This window comes from Haliotis cracherodii, unplaced genomic scaffold (assembly GCF_022045235.1).
Source record: "Haliotis cracherodii isolate W230 unplaced genomic scaffold, xgHalCrac1.p SCAF_8, whole genome shotgun sequence".
Lineage (NCBI taxonomy): Eukaryota > Metazoa > Mollusca > Gastropoda > Lepetellida > Haliotidae > Haliotis > Haliotis cracherodii.
Window position 1 is genome coordinate 29,232,562 of NW_027266341.1, and position 23,336 is coordinate 29,255,897.

Consider the following 23,336-nt stretch of genomic DNA (forward strand, 5'->3'; position numbering starts at 1 on the left):
ACACAGACAGCCAGGATAGAAACATTTCACACACTCACAGACACAGACAGCCAGCCAGGATAGAAACAATTCACACACTCACAGACACAGACAGACAGCCAGGATAGAAACAATTCACACACTCACAGACACAGACAGATAGCCGGGATAGAAACAATTCACACACTCACAGACACAGACAGCCAGGATAGAAACAATTCACACACTCACAGACACATACAGCCAGCCAGGATAGAAACAATTCACACACTCACAGACACAGACAGACAGCCAGGATAGAAACAATTCACACACTCACAGACACAGACAGACAGCCAGGATAGAAACAATTCACACACTCACAGACACAGACAGACAGCCGGGATAGAAACACAGACACACACAGTCACAGACAGACAGATAGCCGGGATAGAAACACAGACACACACAGTCACAGACAGAGACAGCCAGCCAGGATAGAAACAATTCAGTCACAGTCACAGACACAGACAGACAGCCAGGATAGAAACAATTCACAGTCACAGACATAGACACATAGACAACTGGAATAGAAACACAGACACATGCACAGACACAGACACAGACACACAGACAGCCGGGATTAAAACACACACACACAGACAGCCGGAACAGAAACACAGACACACACACAGACAGCGGTGACAGCAATACAGACACAGACACACAATTAGCCGGGTAGCACCACAGACACACACAGAGTCACAGACACAGACAGCCGGAATAAAAACACAGACACACTCACAGACACACGGAGTCACCAACACAGACACACAGCCAGACAGCCGGGATAGAAACAATTCACACACTCACAGACACACACAACACACAACACACACAGCGTCAGCCAGGTCAGAGAAGGGCCATAGTTACCTTCTTATCGGACCTTGAGGGTGTGGACTCCCTGACAGGGCTGCCAGCGCGGGATGAGGGGCGTGACCGGATGGGGCTGCGGGCGCGGGGAGGGTCGCCACGGAGGAGACGCTGCAGCGACTCAGCCTGCTCCCGGTAGTAATCTCTCTCCTCCTCCACACTACGGATGAATGCATCTAACTTGCTGGGGATCTTGCCCTTCTTCACGGGGCCATTCTTTCGCTTCAGACGCTCAATCTCCAGAACTAACTCCTTCTCTGTGTCACAAAATAACAGGATCCTATTTAATGGACAAGATATTATAAAACTTTGGTACTCCTATAACGGATTAACTTGATCAGATAAACTTCACCTGTTTAAACAGAATGACACATACACAGTGCCACAACTGACACCTCTGTAGTAGGATACACATCATTATTCCTTGTGTTTATGTTTGCTTAAAACACCAGCTGATTGTGTTGTCAGTGTTAGTGTATTAGTGTTCACTGTTGCAGTCCGATGCAAGAAGGGTTGAATCTTAGTTTGACTGGTGCATGTAAGAAGCTATCATTACATATTAGGCCACTCTTTTTTAATTTTATGTTTTACAGATTTATTCCAGCTTTTCCACACAAGGTTGGTCAAAATAAAAATAAAAACATAAAGCTATGTCAGTCATTTATTTGTTTATATGAAAGTCTTTCTGCTGTGGAGTTAATACTTCAGCTGGCTTCATGAATCACTGATAGTGAAGGTGAGGTGAGGTGAGGTGAGGTGAGGTGAGGTGAGGTGAGGTGAGATTTGGTTTAACGTCGCGTCCAAGATTTTTGCACTTATATAGTAACGTGCAAATACCATCTTTTAACGTCTTTTGGTATTACAAGGCCGGGGATCGAACCCCGAACCTTCCGCTCTCCAGGCGGACGCTCTACCACTAGACCACGGAGGCGGTGATAGTGAAGGAGACATGGAATTTATATATAACATTTCATATTGTATAAAAGGGTCGAAATTACTAGATGGAGGTACAATAAAAATAATTCTTCTTATGTTTTATTTCTTTCTTTTCCAGTTGCTTTTCAGAAGGGACAGGCCAGTGAAACAAAACATAAAAAATGGCTCATACTTTAGATGCTACATATGAATTATATTTACTTGAAAGGGAAAACGAAGGATTCAAATGCTCTCATAGGCATCTTGTTTTGCCCATTAATGTAAAAGTTTATTTCACTTGTGAAACAATCTCGAAATAAACTTTAATGGAGTTCAGGTTTTTATGCCTATGTTTGGAGAAACAACTGGCTATTGCTGTGTGAGCAGTCTTGGTAATTATGACCACACAACTATCTCAACCGGTCTGGTTCTCACCGTTGGCGGTCATCTTGTTGCAGCGCTGACTGAGACGTCGTTTCTCCTCCTCGATGCGATCAAGCAGACCTTCCAGACGAATGTTCTCATTCTCCTTGGAAGAGAACCTCATTTTCATCTCGGAAAGTTCCTTCGACATACGCTTTGTTTCCTAGACACCAAAGGGAAAATTCATAGTATTTTTTTTCTGATAAAATCATTTCCAGAAAAAGCATTTCACTAAACTATCTCATCCAGTTAATGAATTAAAAATCTAACACAAGCTCTTTTAAAGAATTGTTTGCAAATATCCAAGCAGATTCTCAAAAGCAAGATGACTTTAACTAGTGCCTAGATTTGCGATTACGTAAAAGGAGAAACAGTGGGATGGTCACATGACACAACAATTACGAATTACGAGGAAATCAGAGTAATGCTATACATATTACACACTACGACAGTCCACAGTGCAATCACAACAACAAACACACAGTCCTCATAATGGCGTATTAGACTATCTGAGTTTTACGTATTTGCGTACTCCAATTGAACATCTTGCTACTGTTTTAATGAATTCCCATGAACAGTAGTACCCGGTAGTTCTCATTACATGATCATAGTTTAATGAACAAATAACACATCTTCCAAATCACTAAAACATTTTATGAACATCCAAAAACGTTTCAACTTCATCCTGACAGATTAACATTATTTTCTATTTCATTCAGACATTTACAAAGAAAACCTGAAAGTTACAATTGTCTGTCTGACTTAATAAGCGATTTAAATATTATGTTTGTTTGTTTGTTTTTTGTTTAACGCTGTATTCAGAAATATTCCAGCTATATGACGGCGGTCTGTACATAAACAAGTCTGGACAAGATTTAAATATTATGAATCAAACCTCTTATTTGTTTTCTGTACATAATTACAACCTTTAGAATGTTACTTTTCAAATTTCCTTTTATTTGATTAGAAATCTAAACAGATGCACAAATCTGACATTTTAGCAGGTAACATTTCCTGAACTTGTTTACCAATTCAAGAACCATGTCGTATAACTATTTTCATAAATACTATCTATTCTGCACAACAATAAGCAATAATGCGACTGGTAATTTGACACTGAACTCATCTTTTTGTCCTATTCTACATCAACATCCTTTTATTTATAATATTAATTTAATTCATTCATTCTACACAACACTTTATAAGAAAGTAACACGGTATTGGACATTCATATCAGGCCTGTGAGATATTAGCAATTCCTGACCATTAATATTTTTTTCTGAGTTGTTTTTTGTTTGTTTGTTGTTTAACACCACTCTCAGCAACATTACAGCTATATGATGGTGGTCTGTAAATCCTATTGTCTGGACCAGACAATCAAGTGATTGACATCATGTGCATCGATCCACATAATTGGGATCCGATGATATGCATCAACCAAGTCAGCAAGCCTGACCACCTGATCCTGTTAGTCGCCTTTTACGACAAGCATAGTCGCCTTTTACGACAAGCATAGTCACCTTTTACGGCAAGCATGGGTTTTTGAAGACCTATTCTACCCCGGATCTTCACGGGTCTCCGAATTGATGATGGTCTATCATTATTAATTTCATCCGAATTCTATGCAAGAATATATCAAGTTATTAGAAATTCAAATAAAATTTTAGAAAACTTTCAGAAAGTAATTTCCTGAATACAGTAAACTACCATTATAACGAACTCAAAGGGACCACCCATTTTAGTTCGTAATAACCGTAGTTCGTTACAAGCATATATACAGCATATATGCAACACATGGCTGGGGCTAACAAGTAAGTTCGTTATATCGGTCAGTTCGTTATAAGCGTGTTTGTTGTAACCGTAGTTTACTGTATTTAATTTCCCCCTGATAGATTAGTATGGCTATCCACATTCTCTACAGTACACTATGAAAAGGCAGGCTACAGACAGTCGGTACACCTACAGCCTTGTACTGGGCGACGGTCATGTCGAGTCCCTCCAGCTCGAAGCGCGACTTCTCCAACTCCTCCTGTGGGGGGACAGAGTGTGTGAGTGAGGACTACTATACAAGCACTACACTACAGTGAGGGAGGTGTTACACGTCAGTGTTGTCTCGGGAATATCTCAGCCACGTGACACTGATCTAACATGGACTTCATATTACTACAAAACAGCAAAGTGTGATCAAAAAGAAGAAAGTTGTATGTTGTGAGTGAGAGTTGCAGTTTAAGGCTGCTAAGAACAGGATTTCCGTTCTATCACGGTGTGACAGCTTGATATGGGATGAAAGCCTACAGTTACACGTGACTGTGGTCAAACCCGCAAGCATGGGTATGGTTAGGACAGTAGTTGAAAAGTGGACACTGGTGACGAAGGGACACTGCCCAGCCACGTGCAGTATCTCGACTACTATGCCACCTAGGATCTCATGATAGAATCACAAAGCAATACAGTACAACAAATCTACATCACAAATCAATAACAAACTATCAGGCTGGCTAGAAATTAGTTCTTATAAAATAGTACTATACATAAGAAAACTATACATAAGTCAGAACAAAGAAACTAGAACTATTGAATAGCTAGATTTATTTACACAAGAAAGAGATGAAAAGTAAACTGCTGATTGACAATGACAAACATGTTTCATAAAATGACTGCGATATAAAAACACTGAAAGCTTGTAGAGTGAGTGAGTGAGTGAGTGAATGTTCTGTAACGCCACTGACAGCAATATTCCAACTACATCCCAGGCCTGAGCCTAGAGCAGACAAACCAGTAATTGAAAGAATGAGCAACAATCCACACCATTGTGCACGATGCCACATCATCGGCCACAATGATGCCACCAGCCCAATCACCTATCCTCTGGGCGATATTGAAAGAGTTAACATTGTTCCATTCATGTAGTTGATTTTTCACTCTTTCTTTGATTCATAAAGATTCTTCAAAATCCACAAAGCAAACTCAGCACTATGGCCAATGTTTGAAAGTAACTTCATTGCTAGTCTGCCATCAGGACCCACAGAAGCTGCAGGTCCCGACTGAACAGTAAGGTCCCTCATTTAAATAAAAAAAACAATTAAATTTACTGCAGGGACACATTCAAATTTGAAACAATGAGCCCCGACACGAGAGTTTCGGGCAGGTGCTTATTTTGAACACTGACTATGGCCATCATATTTCCCGTACTTTGTCTAACATATTATAACAAGTCTTGGCCCTAAGGAGTGTCAAGCAAGCCCCAGTGCATATCACAATGATTACCTTCGCCTCGAACATCTCCCTGTCGGCCGTCTTGACAACCTTCTCCTTGTCCCCTTGAATGCGCTTGGCGATGCGGTCGACATCCTGAAGCTCCGCCTCCAAGTCGCGGATCTGGGACTGCCGTTTCATCAGCTTTGAGTCTGCATCCGTGATCTTGTAGTTGGAGTCATGGAGCTTCCTTTCAAGCTCACGGTTCTTATTACTCAAGAAGTCCACCTACAAAGGTTAAACGCACTCTCAGTTGTTAACATACACTGTAGTTTCCGTGGCACGCAGAAAATATCTTGACTTCACTAAACTGGAGCCAACTGATCATAGCATGCTTTATCTTAATTCTTTGAAACAAAATGAACAATTTCAAAGCTAGCTGATGCATGCGTCAAGTTTCTGTTGGGCCGCAGTTCACAATATACTGACTCCGAGCTGACCAGTGTTTTAGCCCTTAATGTTGAGCTCCAGGCAGGGTAACAACAAGTACCATCTAGTAACATCTTTTGGCATGCCGCGGCTGCATATCAAACCACCGACCTTCAGCTTTCCAGGCAGACGCTCCATATCAACTAGACCACAGGAAAGGGGAGTGCGTTAATGAGTTGTATAACTCTATTAGTAATGTTCCAGCGAGGGGCCACCAAAGCTGGGATTCAAACATGGAGAGAATAAAACACAACTCTTCTTTGTCTCCACTAGGCTACCCCAACCCCTATGAGGGTATAGAGACCGACAAGAACGTCTAGAGTGTAAATATACTGAGGGAAACAAATAAGGGAACACATGAAAATACAAGCGCTCCTTTATTGTTTTCCAGGTTTTGTTCCCAAGCTATGGATGTCACTGTGGGTAAAAATCTGGGAATAAATAAAGGAACACTGCAATGAAATGGTGTTCCCTTATTTGTTTCCCTCAGTATATGAAGTTGTAGACTTGTTCAATGCAGCAAGGATAAAGCAAGTCAATAGTCTTGAAGGGTAGAAGTGTAGTAACAGGGGTATCACGTGGATAGAGGAAACAGGCAAATACTACGAGGTGTGTGGCTGCAGTTAGTATCACCTGGAACCTATTCTCTAGCTTGAAGCATTGTGACAAAAAAGACAACATTTAAATCATAACCATCTACTTAAACTGAAATTCTCATTGCTGCTTTTAGGCTACACTATAGAATCTCCAGAATGTTGGGTATGGGAGAGGGTGTGACTCACCTGTATGTTAAGGTGTGAGATCATCCGCTCGTTGGCGCGGTTGCGCGTCTCGAGTGCCACCACATCGGCCGGGCGGCCGCCGTCTAACATCCTGCTCATCCTCTCTATTTCCTCATCTCTACCCTCAACCTGGAACATAACACAACAACATCAGTCACTGGATACAACAGCACACCCTGCATGTGTTCATGTACAATTCTGTTATATATACAGTAGGGCTGTTACGATTCACTCGCGTATTCGGTGAATGGAACCGTATCCATTCATGAATTGAATTCGTTATTCGTGGCCACTAGAATCGAATATTTTTGAATATGCAAGCATCTGCATATTTACATACCCTGTACCAAAAAATATCATAAGAACATATAATATGCATAGATTTCTTCAAACACAACACTCTTATAATATTTAGTTTGACAGTATTGTGGTCACTGGTCATTGTAGCATTTGAGCTGATACTAGTACCTGGATAAGTACAGTTTATAAATGTATAATATATTTAAGGATTGACTGTGTATTTTTTTCGGTTCATTGAGGTATGAATCGAAAAACCGATGTGCAAACTGTATGAATCCACATAGTGGATTCTTACAAAAGTTTGCACATCGGTTTTTCGATTCATACCTCAATGAACCAAAAACAATATACAGTCAATGCTTATAATTAAATTCGACAACTTAAAACATGTTTTATCTACAATAGTTTAACCCCAAACAGTTGCATATATCAAAAGAGACAAAAATGGCGACATTGATAAACATTCCGGGTGTAGGAATACATACAGTGGCGTGACATGAATCAGGTGATCGTTTAATTTATGCACATAACTTGACACGCCTACACAGTCAGTAGCCAATCAATGGAGAGTGGGATTAAAACAATGTTCATTGGACCTGTCAATTAAGGTAAGAGGCGAAAAGAACTGCAACAGTCAGACTGTAACGAACCGAAGAAATATGTCTGAGAGAAGGCGGCTGCTTCAAATAACATGGTAATTTACTGTGTGATTCAAACATTACTTCCCTGATTACAGTAAAACACAGTTGGAAAAATGCTAGTTATAAATGAAACCCGAAGACATGAAAGTTGGACCAGGGCGAGCGGGAAAAAAACAGGCGAGCGAGCCTGCAAGTTTGTTGTTTCATTCATTCTCGGACTTTGGTTTCAAAGGGTAGTTTGGACAATGAATATGCATGAAAGTCGCTAAATGTCCTGTGCATGACGATACACGTGAGCAGAAAGGGAATTCCCTTGACTGTAATATTGGGATTCCCCGACATTCCGCAGTAATAAAAGTAGTGCGCCGCGGTGGGCGTGGCTTAATTTTTTACATTCATTGGGAAATGAATGCAATAACACGTGACCAATACAGCTAATCAGAATGCAGGAATTTCCATGAACACAACGAAAATTTAATTATTAATCATTAACAAACCATGTCAAATAATTTATGTTGTCAATGTTTCACTGAATATAACAAATGATACAAATAATATTTCAGCTGCTACATCAGACTTGTTATTGTATTCGTGAATTAATATTCGTATTTGTTACCCTATATTCGTGATACGAATCGTATACGCCTCATAGTTGCAGCCCTAATATACAGGGATGACACACGTGAGTCTGTCTTCTACCAACGCTCAGTTATTATATTTCAGTTATACAAAAATATGCAAAGAGAATAGACACAATGGCCAATATTTTTTACATAACACTGGGGCTACTTTTCAGTATAAATTGGTCTATCAAAATTTTCAGAGACTAAATGTTAGTCAAGCATATCTGATCCAAACATGTATTGTTTGTTGTTGAACGCCCCACTCAGCAATATTCCAGCTATACATATGACGGCGGTCTGTAAATAATCGAGTCTGGAACAGACAATACAGTAATTGACATCATGAGCTAGAATGGGTTGCTGAAGACCTATTCTAACCTGGATCTTCATGGGCCACATGTGTTGTAGGTAATACCATACATCGCTGAGTAAAAGGAGAGTTTTTCGTACCTAGAATTAGGGGGCTTTCAAGGGGTGTAGTATGACATATCAAGTTGATAGTGATAATGAGAAGACTAAAGTTACAACTCAAGTGTTTCAGAAAACCCCCATTTCAAACTGCTGTAGCGCTGACTGTATCAGACTTTGCTATAGTTTACATCTTGCTTCAGGACTTTCTGACAATATTAAGTACTCTTCAGACACACCAGGGTGTTAGTCTATTTGTACCATTGAGTACAATGGACCCTTTATCAGCCACAGCTTTGTTTCCTAAGTAACGTCAACACCTCCATCTCATCTGTCTCATAATAAGTCCAGAATTTCTCGGACTCAGGTAAGTGTGCCTGGAAGGCTGTTTTTAGTGTTGTTTTATTTGATCTGGGTTCAAAACAGAGCTATGGCAGCATATGGATCCAGTGAATTTGTCAATATAATACACTTGATTATCGAATATGTGCAAAGGCAGTGAACCATATTTATTTGAGTATCACTTTCCAATGAGTGAACGCAATTAGGCAAAGTCTTACAAGCTTAAGACCCCACTGAAGTGCAGTGTTAGAAATTGGCACTAGTCCTGTAGTCCTTGCCAAACTGCCCAATAGTTAAGGTTGGTTTGTTGTTTAACGCAGCACTCAGCAATATTCCTTCTATATGACGGCGGTCTGTAAATAATCGAGTCTGGACCAGACAATCCAGTGATTAATATCATGAGCATCGATCCATGCAATTGGGATCGATGACATGCATCAACCAAGTCATCGAGCCTGACCACCCAATCCCGTTAGTCGCCTTTTACGGCAAGCATGGGATGCTGAAGATCTATTCTATCCCAGATCTTCACGGGTCTCCAAAAGTTAAGGAATCATAAGGACTAGTAGAAATTTGCCATTATAAAGAATTTTACTATATGTTATCATTATAAGGACTAGTGGACTAGAAATGTTAGTTTCTACGGCTGAAGTGCCTGTACCATGTGTCCTGATCATGCTTTGCTTTGGGAAATCAATGAGAACCCACTGTATCATTATAATCACCATACTACATCAGCGTCTACTGTCAATACACACAACTTCGTGCATGGATCTTAGTTTCCAGATGATTACACCAGGGGGCCCAATCAATTACTTTCTGTGTACGGAGCCCACCTCGGCCTGATATTGACAGGGGCCAGCGCTTCTGTAGCATGGCACTATAGAGTGAGCGTGTTGAAAAACGCTGACAAGGTCAGTGATTCTGTGTGGTACCATGGAGCGAGCATGTTGATAGATAACGTGATCTTCATGTCAACTTAGTAAGAAATCTGATACTTAGCTCATAGCATTGCTGGGAGGAAAACTCCAGTATAGGACATGACAAGAATTGTGTTACAAGCTGGTCAGATTAATACTAAGACCTCCCTCGATCTGGTTTATGGGATCATGACTCCATTTTGTGTAGGCACAGGTCGTGATCTATGACAATATGAATCAGTTAATGCAACCATGACGGCCGATTACAGTCTAATGTTGTTTAAATACTGGACTACTTTATGTGGACTTCATTGATATAAAAACTGATACACAAATTTTCTCAGTACATACTTTCCCAAAAAAATAGGGGATCATGAAATATATTTGATTTATTTATTAATGTAAATGTCAGAAGAATATCCCCTACTTTGTTTGAAGAGTATATATTGTGAAAATATGTGTATCATTTTTGTACATAATGAGGCAAGCAACTACAACTATTCGAATAGTTGCTAGCAGATGCAGATTTGCAACAACGGTGCCTTGAAAACAATCCATGGGCTGAGTGAAACCTTTTTCTACAATCACTGCCTTTTCACCAACTACACACAGCCTATTTGGCACAACAGATTGTAATATGAAAGAATGGGGTGTCCTTAACTTCTTTTGAGTAGTATATTACAACCATCTGATGAGCAACTCGGAATGCTAATAACTTTTACTAGCATCAGTGAAGCGTGCAAAACACAAAGCTTGTCTTTTGTCAGTGTGTGAAATACAATGGGCCGATTGATTGGCTGGTCGTCAGCTTGATCAACCGGTTACATTACAAAATCAATCTTGACAATTTCTCCTGCATCAGGTGTAGTGCTTCACGTTAACAAACCCCAGCATGAACACTTCAGTGTGAGCACCAGTTTCATAACCTCACAGATTTAAGAGTCGTTAATGAAAAAATAATTCAACATTCACCTGGCGATGGAAGCAGAGTTATTGTTTAGCCCGGATATGGAAAAGCAACGGAAAACCATTTCACACTATCAATTTCTAAAATCAATCTCATTTTGTCCAGATGAAGCTTTTGTCAGAATACTTGTAGTAAATTCTTTTACAACCACAGGTTATAAATAAATCAATGCAGGAGATTTGCCAGCAGGCATTGTGCACGCAGTGTGAGTGAGACGGTAAACATGGTAACTGCCATATCAATATCGTCTACAAAGTGGTGCAAGAAAGTACTTTTTTCATTCAAAAAGCCACTTGGGTCTATTACCTCTGAAGCTTCCTCTACTAAACAATCAGTATGATCCAACAGGAAATTAGGTAGATGGAATGACGAAAACCCTATTTACAAAACATCATATTTTGGAAACCATTGACTTACCCATGCAATATATACTGTTTACAAATTAATGGTTTTACTCACCAACTGTGGGTTAAACTGACTTAATGTGTGAACTTATTTCAACTATGTTGCTCAACACAATCTTCCCTGTATTTGGGAGAAACTTCAGACATATGGTGCTGGCGACCATAGCTTGACTTGTCTCAGCCAGTCCATGTTACAGGAGCCTTCATAAAAGGTTCAATTTCTTCTTCATAAATAATTCTAAAAGTGTTTTCCTCTATCAGAATATGCTATTATTTTGAATAAAGTGTTATCGAAATGCACTGGCTATGTTTTCACTCTGAACCAATAAACCAGAAGCCCTATCACTGAAAGAATAGCTGACTGATAGCCTTTGTACTTTTCTGTCATAATTTATCAAATTATTTTTCTAATTAATAATAGAATGTCAATCTACAATTCCGTTGGACAGTTTGTATTGAAAAATATGCACAAAAACATACATAATGAGAATATCAGCTTCAATCAACGAGCTTGATTCCTTGGCTATAGCTGGTAATTGATACACAGACTGTCATGCAGTACAAGCAGGCCACAATCACGTCCTGCATTGTATGATGACCAACAAACAGCCATCTTACAACTGCTACATTCCTTATTATCGCATTAGAATTAACGGATTAAGTCTACCCCAGGGCCAGTCCCATGTTCAACTGTGCACTGAGGTTCCTGTTCGGCCCACTCATTCGGAACTGCCCAACCTGCACTCAACTCGAGTTCCTTACCTCCCTGATTAGAGAGCAAGTCTGGACACAGCTCAACACGTCGTACTTGTAAATACTATGGATCTAGGAGTGTAGACATTACATCCACTCCACTTGCTTTCAGATGTGTAGCAGTATCGATCAGAGCAAAGATTCTCAAAAGGCAGAGGATTTATGGATGTCTACTTCTTTATTAAGAGGAACACAACGTTTCGGAGTATATGCTTACTTCTTCATCAGGTGAATGATGTGAAAGATGTCTTGTGTTACATAGAAAGTCTGCCAGCTTCTTCACAGACTATTCCTTCGTTAAAATATAAAGTTGAAGAGCAATTGTTGTTTTTACTGTAATTTCTTTTGGTTTGCAAGCTATGGGTCAGAGCAAACATCAACTTAAGATTTAAATATTCATTAAGGGAAGATTAAGCTGAAATATATACTAGTACACCATTCATAGCCATATATTGATAGCTACTGCAACAATTGTTGAGTTGCAACCAAATTATGTTAACCAAATTTGTTCCATTTACATGATAATCTACCTTCAAAATGCAACATCAAAGTTGCAGGGAATATTAGGCACTTGCTTACCTGCATGAAACATTCTCCCTTTATTTAAGATATACTTCTCGTGAGAAGATACCAGGGATTTATCTAGGATTCTTAACTTAGTGCCCCTGGCAGGCAAATTTGAAAAAAATTGTTATTTTGTTTAAACTTGGGATTTTTCATATTTTCTTAAATTTAGGGGAATTTTGAGATTGTATTTAATACAATATCATAAAACAAAGCATTAAAACTTGTTCCTATTTATTGGTCTGTTATAAGTGCATACAGGTTACTTCTACACAGCATTAAAAGTAGTTATTAGTTATATATATATATATATATCTTAATACATAGTAACATGAATTGGGAAATGTTTAGTTCCAAATTGGGAATTTTTATTGACATTTGCTGCAGACTTGGGGTTGAATATTGGCCTATGAGCGGGTCCAGATAAATGCATGAATGTAATTCTTTTAACAATATGCCAGCCTTCACATTATCATTTCTCTCCGCAGTTACACTATCACTATATCACTATACAGATGTGTACATATTAAAGCCTTCCTTTCACATCTCCCTGCAGTTATCTCAAACAAAACTATTGATCATGAAACATGCCACTATACCCATGAAACATACCTCCTCTCCTCTTCAAACATATATCCAACATTCCACCAATGCCATGAAGCATGCAATAATGAAGCAAAGACTATTGTCTAGAGTTCCTTCACAATTATTATCAATTACCCTGGCACCAAATCCCTGACTTAACACAGCTGACTAGAGCTATACACCGTGAGGTAATACAGGGATTTGTCCCTGACAGTACACCTGCTATGCTGTAGGCGGTAATACTTGCCCAACGTAACTCCTGTCTGCCGGTCAATCTGGCGTGAACAACTTGGGCCATTTACTGACTTGTGTACAACAGTCTGACGTAACACATACAGTAAGCTTATCAAGTGTGGCTGTAGACATCACGTTAAACCTGTGTCCATCCACTTGCCACAAAATTCAGTGAAGTACTTAACAATGATTTTGAGATAATTCACAGTTGACAAATATCAGTTGACGTTTGGGTTGGATGGTATCAACAAGTTTTCTCTAGTTCTTATGATTTGATTATTTTGTAGCAAACAGTTCCTCAGAAAAGAAGAGAGAAAGATTTGTTTCAACAAAGATCCATCAACACCTCAATTTTACATCTACCAAAGATTTGAGACAACCAACAAAACTACACATATCCTGCTTAATTTGGAAAAATAACTAGATACATAAAAGTTCGAAACATAAGTGTTTGTGTTTTTGAAAGGCATTTAGAAGTGATACACATAAGGAGTGAGTGAGTGAGTGAGTATGGTTTTACGCCGCTTTTAGCAATATTCCAGCAATAGCACGGCGGGGGACACCAGAAATGGGCTTCACACATTGTACCCATGTCGGGAATCGAACCCGGGTCTTCGACGTGACGAGCGAAGACTTTAACCACTTGGCTACCCAACCGCCCCGATAAGGAAGAGAATACATGGATGTCAACTTCTTTATAATGAGGAACACATCGTTTCGGAGTATATGCCTACTCCTTCATCAGGTGAAGGAAGTGAATATATGGATGTCAACTTCTTTATCAGGTGAAGGAAGGAGTAAGCATATACTCCGCAAGCGTTGTGATCCTCATAATAAAGAAGTTGACATCCATATATTCTCTTCCTTATAAGTGTTTGTATTCCATGGAAAAATCTCTAAAATGGCCAATAAAGACATTCAAACTAATCACCTCCACGAGGCTCAACAAACCAGTGCTTGTTCACAAGTTTGAAACAACAAATTCCCTTTTCATAGGACAACTAGCATGAGGAGTAATGAATAAGACTGTCATAGCTGAGTCAACAATTCTAACGGCTATACCCCATACTGACTGTACATTCATCTGTCTTTCCGCCATCATAAAACAAATTTAATCAGCCCATATAAATCTTCACTCCAAATTGGCTCTATGTCTTTATGGAGTGACAGATATGGATTATGTTGTAAATGACGTAGCCAAAACAACAAAATGTAAATCAAACTCTGTGCTAATACAGGACACCAATATTTACAACAATATTTCAAAGCCTGTTTCAACACTTGCTTACAAGATGAAAGCAGACGTCAACCCCCGTGCCCCTAGAGGGTAATATCCCAGGCACATATCACTCTGTGACAGAACTCGTGACAATGTGCGAACACTATATACCCATGGTTGTGTGGATCTACAACTACAAACATAATTCATGTCCCTCAATAGTTCAATACCCCCAGCAGGTGTTCCTTCCTGGCGTTCACTCAGTCAAACTCAGACGCATACCCCTGTCAGTAGTTCACTACCAGCCGACGAAAGCCACTGTATTACAATGAACACACTGGTTACCAGGGTTAATGCAGCATTAGAAATTGGCACTAATCCTGTAGTCCTTGCCAAACTGCCCAATAGTTGAGGTATCATAAGGATAAGTAGACATTTGTCATTTCTAAGGGCTTTGCTACATGTTATCATTATAAGGACTAGTGGACTGAAAATGTTTGTTTCTACTGTTGGTTAATGATGGGTTTTTCAAAATTTAAGTACTGCCATGTTTGTTCTAAAATGTTCAGCAATATTCCAGTTATGTGACAGCAGTCTGTAATTAATCAAGTCTGGACTACACAATTCAGTGATTGACACCATGAGCACTGATCTACACAATTGGGGTATGAAGACATGGATCAATCAAATCACTGAACCTGACCAATTGATCCATTTAGTCATCTCTTCCTAGTATATTTTGCTGGGGACCTATATTCTGACCCAACATACTTTGAGTACCAAGAACTGGTGTATGTGCACTAGATCAAGCTTTGGGATTAGGGATCAATAACCACGCTTTGTATTAAATTGACACTCTATATAGCCTTTCTACACACAACTGCAAGACTGCAAGAACAAAGACATTTTCATGAACAAACTTACAATGACGATTGAATATTATTATACAGCACCAGCAACACAGAGTGAGTGAGGGATGATGGTTTTACCCCACTTTTAGCAAAATTCCAGCAAAAGCATGGCGGAGGACACTGGAAAATGGGCTTTTCGGAATTGTACCTATGTGGGGAATCAAACCCGGGTCTTTAGCGTTATCAGCCAACGCTTTAACCACTAGGCTACCCCACCACCCCCAGCAACACAGAGCCAGTGATGTTTGGGAACAATCAGGTCATGATTTGTGATGACTAAAGTACTTATTACATGAGTAAGATAAAAGCAAATGCTATCCAATGGCACTATTTTGATTTGGATCTTACCCTGATAGTGGGGGCTTCAACCAAGGGGTCGTTATATACTTGTTAATACACAGTAATTATATAACAATTGCTTTCATGCAAGGGTGGTTTTCTGAGCAGGAGAGTCAGAACAATGAATATACAAATCCTAACATGTTTGCCCTCTTCCTAAAACCTGAAAGGTCAACTAAAGGCTACCCCAGAGAGATCAGCACAGACTCACAGGTATCATTACATTCCCATGTTTCTTGTCTTCATCCTGGCCACTATACAAGTCACACGTCTTTCTCCGTTATTATACACAGCAGCTTAAAAACACTCATTTAGCTGGAAACAAAGATCCCTAGTTCACACAACATTTATTTCTGAAATCTGTCCAAACTCAGGCTGAAACAACAGCCTTATCACAAACCCTATCGATTACCTTGTAATTCTGCTGTTTTTTATGTCAAGCATATATCAGATCAGTTACAACTGTGAAATAACAGTCTCAAAACACCCATTTAGCTGAAAAAAAACCTAACATCCCAAAATCACATAACATTTATTTTTTAAGTCTGTCCAAACTCAGAGTGAAACAACAGCCTTATCACAAACCCTATAGATTACCTTGTAATTCTTTTAAAATGGCACTCTCTCTGGCTGCTTTTTATGTCAAGCATATATCAGATCAGTTACAACTGTGAAATAACAGTCTCAAAACACCCATTTAGCTGAAAAAAACCCTAACATTTATTTTTTAAGTCTGTCCAAACTCAGGGTGAAACAACAGCCTTATCACAAACCCTTCTGATTACCTAGTAATTCTCTTAAAAGGGCACTCTCTCTGGCTGCTTTTTAGGTCAAGCATATATCAGATCAGTTACAACAATTTATCAATAAGAGCTACAAACTTTTCTCTCACATCCTAACCCTGAAGTGCGGCTCCACAATCTCAAGGCTCCCAGGGCTCCTCCAGAGCAGTGATCAATAGACAGGTAAGTCCACCCTGTCTCCGCGATCGATACACTAGTTATCCTTTCAGCGCCTAGGCTTTCATCTTACAAAACCTCTACACGCCATGACATGGTGAACATGTCCATGTAGAAACTGTCTCAATAATTAATTCATATCTGTTCAGGGGACTGGTATTGATTTGAAATATGTTCAATCTATTATTGACAAAATAGGGTTAAATAGGATCAGATAAAACACACGGCGTCTCAAGTAGGGAAAGTGTTGAGTCAGCAGTATACATGGTATACGAGAGGTAGATTCTACCTGGGATACTTAAAGTGAGTGAGTGAGTGAGTACGGTTTTACGCCGCTTTTAGCAATATTCCAGCAATATCACGGCGGGGGACACCAGAAATGGGCTTCACACATTGTACCCATATCAGTAATCGAACCCGGGTCTTCGGCGTGACGAGCGAACGCTTTAACCACTAGGCTACCCAACCGCCCCGATCCTTAAAAGAACACTGGTTGGTTGGCCCTGGGGAAGGTTTGAAGGTAGACCTTCATTGTGCATTGTAATATAAAACAGAAAAATAGTTAAAACCTGCTTAAAACAATACTGGTATGTTAGCCCTGGTTGTCAGTGGTTAAGGTCTGGATGCTGACCATATTTTTACAACTCTTTTAGCAATATCCCCACAGAGATAGGCTTCACACATTGCACCCATATGGGGAATCAAAGCCACCCCTTTGAATGCTCTTGTCACCCCTACTGCCCCGACTTGTCTTAGAAGTTAGTGACGAAAGTCAAGGTCATGTTCCTATACAAGAATGAAATACATGTACTCATATCCCCTGCCATTATGACATGTCCGGTTGTGTGTAAGGCAAGAATTATTGTACCGTTTTCAAGATCTGCTACAGAAATGAGCACTACCTCCAAGATAAGTCTAAGTCAAAGTCCTTGCCATGTAAACTCGAAAAATAAATTTTAAAAATTACCAAACTATCAAAAGGCACCACTTTAGAACTGGAGATATCCATATGCCAAGTTTGGTGAAGACATATTGTTCGGTTTTCAAGATCGGCTCCAGAAATGAGCGCTACCGCCATTTTCAATCTCAGTCAAAGTCCTTGACATGGAAACTTGAAAAATATTTTTTTTTTCAATTCCCGAACTATCAAAAGGTGCCAGTTCTCTACTAAACCTATCTATGTACCAAGTTGGCTATATCTTTTCATGTTTTTTTAGTTCTGCTCCGGAAACGTGACAGAGGGACAGACAGCACCCATTCCTGTATCCCCCTTCGAACTCGTGGCGGGGACGGACAGCACCCATTCCTGTATCCTCCCCCTTCCACCTCGTGGCGGGGACGGACAGCACCCATTCCTGTATCCTCCCCCTTCCACATTGTGGCGGGGACGGACAGCACCAATTCCTGTATCCTCCCCCTTCCACCTCGTGACGGGGACAGACAGCACCCATTCCTGTACCCTCCCCCTTCCACCTCGTGACGGGGACGGACAGCACCCATTCCTGTATCCTCCCCCTTCCACCTCGTGACGGGGACGGACAGCACCCATTCCTATATCCTCCCCCTTCCACCTCATGACGGGGACGGACAGCACCCATTCCTGTATCCTCCCCCTTCCACATTGTGGCGGGGACGGACAGCACCCATTCCTGTATCCTCCCCCTTCCACCTCATGACGGGGACGGACAGCACCCATTCCTGTATCCTCCCCCTTCCACCTCGTGGCGGGGACGGACAGCACCCATTCCTGTATCCTCCCCCTTCCACCTCGTGGCGGGGATAATGAATGGGATGGCAAAGGCCTGGGATGTCCCTTCACTTCCACCACTCACCACCATTATTTAACAACATGTTTGTATCAATAATAGTCTCCTCTGTATGTCACTATGCTGGTCTGACACTGCAGGTAACTTGACTTAGAAGAAGAAATGAGCAACTCAACATACATCCTCAGCATTCACCTGAAGAAGGGGCACAAAGTAGCGCTGAAACGTTGTCACAAAGAACAACGAAAGAAAGTTGTTATCCATATCAAGTTCCTGTCTTTATCGAATGAGAAGTTTTACAGACAACTTTACTGGAAACACATCTGGGTGCCGTTGTACAAAGTGATCTTAGCCGGTGAAAGTAACTCCCATACCTTAACATAGACTTACGACTGTCGTAGTGCTAAGGTTGTTTTGTACAACGGCAACCTGTACTTTACCCCACTGAGTCATCACTAGCCTGAAGCCCATTACTAGTAAATATTAAACATATGTATAAGTTATATGAGAGACAATTCAACTGAAAACAAGAATGCATGTTCGGGGTAGTAAAAGATGAATGTCCTACGAGAATGTATTCCAACCTGTAGCTGTTTCTGGCCAACACACCTTCAGGTTGAACTGATACAAGCCTACAGTTCAGCCTGTGATAACCCACACCTGAAGTATCCGGTATTTATGTGTATAGCTTACCTGGACCACCTACTTAATTAGCACAGGTGACTAGTGTTACCTGCCACTAATGTACATAACAGTTACCTTAACGAGGTGCCAAAATAAATAGACTAATTAATTAGGTGTTTAAGTGATATCAATTGTATCATTAGGTGGCTAATCCAGTTAGGTTAAGTGGAAATATTAAGCAAGTAAATTGCAAGTATCCATTACACAGACTACCTTCTTACCTATTTAGTCAGCATTGATGATCATCTAAAAATTCAGTTCGGATTAATTGACCCCACAGATTTCAAAATAAAAAGACCCTTTAATCATTATTGTTTTTAAATTAAAAATGTTCTTCAACCCTTCAGGATTTGACACAGTAAAACAAAGAAAGACTCTCATAACTATAATAGGAAAATTACATGTGTGCGAACAGAAACTGATGCCAGGCATTTCTATTAAATAAAGACACTGGCTACAGTTAGCCTGTATATTGGTTGGGTCTCCATAAAATTACCTGTGATACCAGTCATTGAAACAAAATGTTTTTGTAATATCTAATGATATCCTACATACCTAAACAAAATCATTACAATGTGGAACCCAAAAAGTCAAGCATAAAGTTACTTAAATAATGCGTTAGCCCACTTTCAACCAGTATCTACTATAACTTTCTTGATGAACTCTGGCTTTCTGGCTACCTGGCAAATATATCATTATGGATAGTTTGATATTAAGTTGGTCATCTATACCTGGTTGTATAAACAGTTGTATCTTTATCGCCTCTATGTGTGGACTTGAGATAAGAGGTATAATAAATCAAGCCTCCACAAGCCCCCTATCAACGTAAGGCTACCCAAGGTACTGTAATAGATTGTGCTGCTATCCTGGCACAATATTACCTCACCAAATATTTAAAATTTAAAAATCTAGAGCAGTAAGAAATATCTATCCTCAGAATGTTTTGATAAACAAATTACTTGAAAGCATATAGAACATAAAAGAAAACAGATACATGTCATATTTGGGAAGTGTTGCATTATTTGATATTTTATTCTACTCAAAATAAGTTAAAGAGATCTGATACTTTCACATTTTTACAGTTAATCAGTCATACAAAGACATATTAACTGTAGTAATATAAAAGAATTTTGTGAATGTAACATATTTTGTATAGTATAGATTTAAATAAATAAATACAATATATTATGCATTCTTTACGTGTGATATTTAAACCTGAAATTTCTTTAATCCTATAAGTCTTGAAGATAAGTGACGAAGTTGTTGACTTCCCATTATCAGCGACATAATCCCATGTTCATTATTAACCAGTCTAAACCTATCTCAGCCCGATAGCGGCAATTTTCACCTGTACCGACACTAATACCCACAGGGCATCAATTTAATTACAGAACAACAACAGATCTCGTTATCACCAAACAGCTTTGTTTCATCTGCCGTTACAATCGTGCCAACAGACACAACTGCCAATTACAACCATAGAAGCAGTGACTCTACAAGAAACCCGTCCACACGCGAGTCAGGGATGAGTGTACTATCAATACCTGTCAACTGGTCAATATATGACAATAGCACCACGGGGGAGATACGACAGTTATACTAACCTCAGAGATAACAGTTGGCCATGAGTTGGATGAGCCGTGACAGTTTAAATACACTTGTTCCACCCCAACAATTTCCTCAGACAAGCCTTGACTCGTGATAGTATCTGCAAACACTCTACGCTAAGTTCACTTGAGCTTCGCGCCAATTCATGACTTCAAATCAGACAGCCCATGTGTCAAGTCCCAACATGCCTGTCAATTGCCGGGTGTTGTGAATGCATTCTACAGAAGTACAAGAAGCTATTGATGTTATTAACCTTACCAGCAGTATGCAGCCTTGCCATGGCTCCATACACATAAAACAGAAACTTGCAAAATTGTGTGTTGGTGAAATGATAGTAAATGTCACTATTGACCCACCTGATTGAAAGAAATATCCGTGTGGTGTGTGCAGGACCTGTGTTGTCCACTCACTGGCGAGCCTGATTCAGCAGTGAAGGAGATTTGTTTTAACCTCCCCTGCAGACCAACACGCTCGGTACACCCAATTCTGATCACAAAGTCCCTCCACCTTTGTTGTCACATAACCCTGATAATGCCTAATTAATTCACTTCTTTCTCTGACTGACAGCCGGTTCAATTACCTACGCCCCGCCTCCATGAATTTTAAGCCAATCAGAGGAAGCCAAGCTCACTTGTTCACTGACCCTGCAGATTGGAATTTGACCTCTCGTGGTTGCTAAGCTTTTAGCGTACATGGCAACAGGTGAGTGGAGTGGGGACAGCCGTGTTCAGGTGAAATACCTATTAAAAACAACCCTATCATCGCAGTCTGGATAAGATTAAAACACTGATCAATAAATAAAATATTTACAAGACCTGCTATTCAGTGAATGTCGCTCACAGCACCTATGACTTGGGTAACTGTTTATTGTGTGAAGCAAGTTTAAATATCCACCACCTAGTTGTGCCTGCCGGAACAGGCAGCAGTTCTGGAGGCAAAATTGGACTTCAACTCAGCAGTATATTTGACAGCAATGAATGGCTGCAGACACTTATGGTTGACCCCAGGCTGAGAAAGCTTAAGATACGACACAAAAACTGTGGCAATGAAAGCACTGGAGTGGTTGTAAGGTGTATGTTAATTCTTGGTGATATCAAAGCAAGCTTCACAGAGATTTTCACACCCACAAAACATGGTGATCATCAAAGGGAAGGGCAGAAACCAAAGTCGCGATAAACCTAATATTTTTTCATGACCTGAAGTTAATTAGTAGACACTGATTCAAGCCCTTTTCAATGTAGCATGTCGATCAGAAAATCATGTGAAGAAGGAATTACTCCTACAATGGGGTTGATACATAGATACATTTAAACATACACATGTTGCGGTTCTACCTCCTTCACAATCACCAGAGTTCTGACAACCAGTGGACAGCATCGACTGATGTCACCATTGTTGGGTCTTAAACACTACCTTGCTTAAAAACAAGTCATAACAATTTATGTTAACTGGCAAATCAGGGATGTATCGAGGATTCCAAACTAAGTGTCCCTTGTGAGCAAACTGGGAAATAAATGTTCTGGTGTTTAAAACTGTGATTCTTAAAAAGTTTGTGTGTGTTAATTCAGTGCTATTTTAACTCTGCATTTTAATATTGTTTTTGATCTTACAACACAACACTAAGCAGAAACCTCTTCTACTTTGCGTATTGGTCCTGTTATTTACCTCTACAAAGTCATAACATTCGGCCTAACTATATTAATATGAAATGGAAAACTTGTAATCCAAATTTAGGAATATTTACTGACACCGCTGAAGATTTGTAGCTAAATATCGCCTCTGAGAAGGGCTAGATAAGTCCCTGTAAATACCTTCGGTTTGAATATTAAATATGTTTGTTCCATCTTATCGCACACACATGAAGATTGCTATTATCAAAAAGGTCTAAAATAGAATGATCACATTTATTCAGTCGCTAGATATGACAATCCGAAATAGCTCCTAACATGGTCTACTTTCCTGTTACCATGGTAATCCCCACAAACAGTGCATTGAATAGAGATTTAATGAGGTACATAATATCCTCTAATATGAAGTGAGCGAGATATAGACTTAATTAACGGGTAGTCTTGACTCTAATTAGCCACACCATCATGAAATAACAGCCACACCACAGAGCTTCTAATTAATAATCCCACTAATCAATAACACAGAAATATAATAGAAACTGGAGAACCATTCAGATCGCAAATTATCTTTCAACCAAATCCACAATAAAGCCTGTTCAATTATTCATCCTTGTTTGATATTTCAACTTAACAGAACAGCTACTGGAATGAAAGATTTTGTTGTTTGTATAAAAAAATTATAAAGTCAATGTCTTAAGATGAGTAAAATAATTCCAAAAGTCAATTATTTCAAGTTGGTCGTATAGCAAAACAAACAGTTTAAAATAGTTTACTTTTGACACCAGC

The 23,336-nt window shown here is 39.7% G+C and overlaps 1 protein-coding gene across 1 annotated transcript in view; it reads right to left on the reverse strand.

The window, feature by feature from the left end:
- Positions 1-23,336, reverse strand: part of LOC139449521 (centrosomal protein of 135 kDa-like) — a 57,184-nt gene that overhangs the window by 12,640 nt on the left and 21,208 nt on the right. Inside the window, exons 5-9 of the mRNA XM_071230947.1 lie at positions 6,696-6,824; positions 5,497-5,712; positions 4,193-4,258; positions 2,242-2,392; positions 892-1,148 (exon numbers count right to left, since the gene is read on the reverse strand). Of these exons, the coding sequence (XP_071087048.1) occupies positions 892-1,148; positions 2,242-2,392; positions 4,193-4,258; positions 5,497-5,712; positions 6,696-6,824 (819 nt within the window). The remainder of the gene's footprint in view (positions 1-891; positions 1,149-2,241; positions 2,393-4,192; positions 4,259-5,496; positions 5,713-6,695; positions 6,825-23,336) is intronic.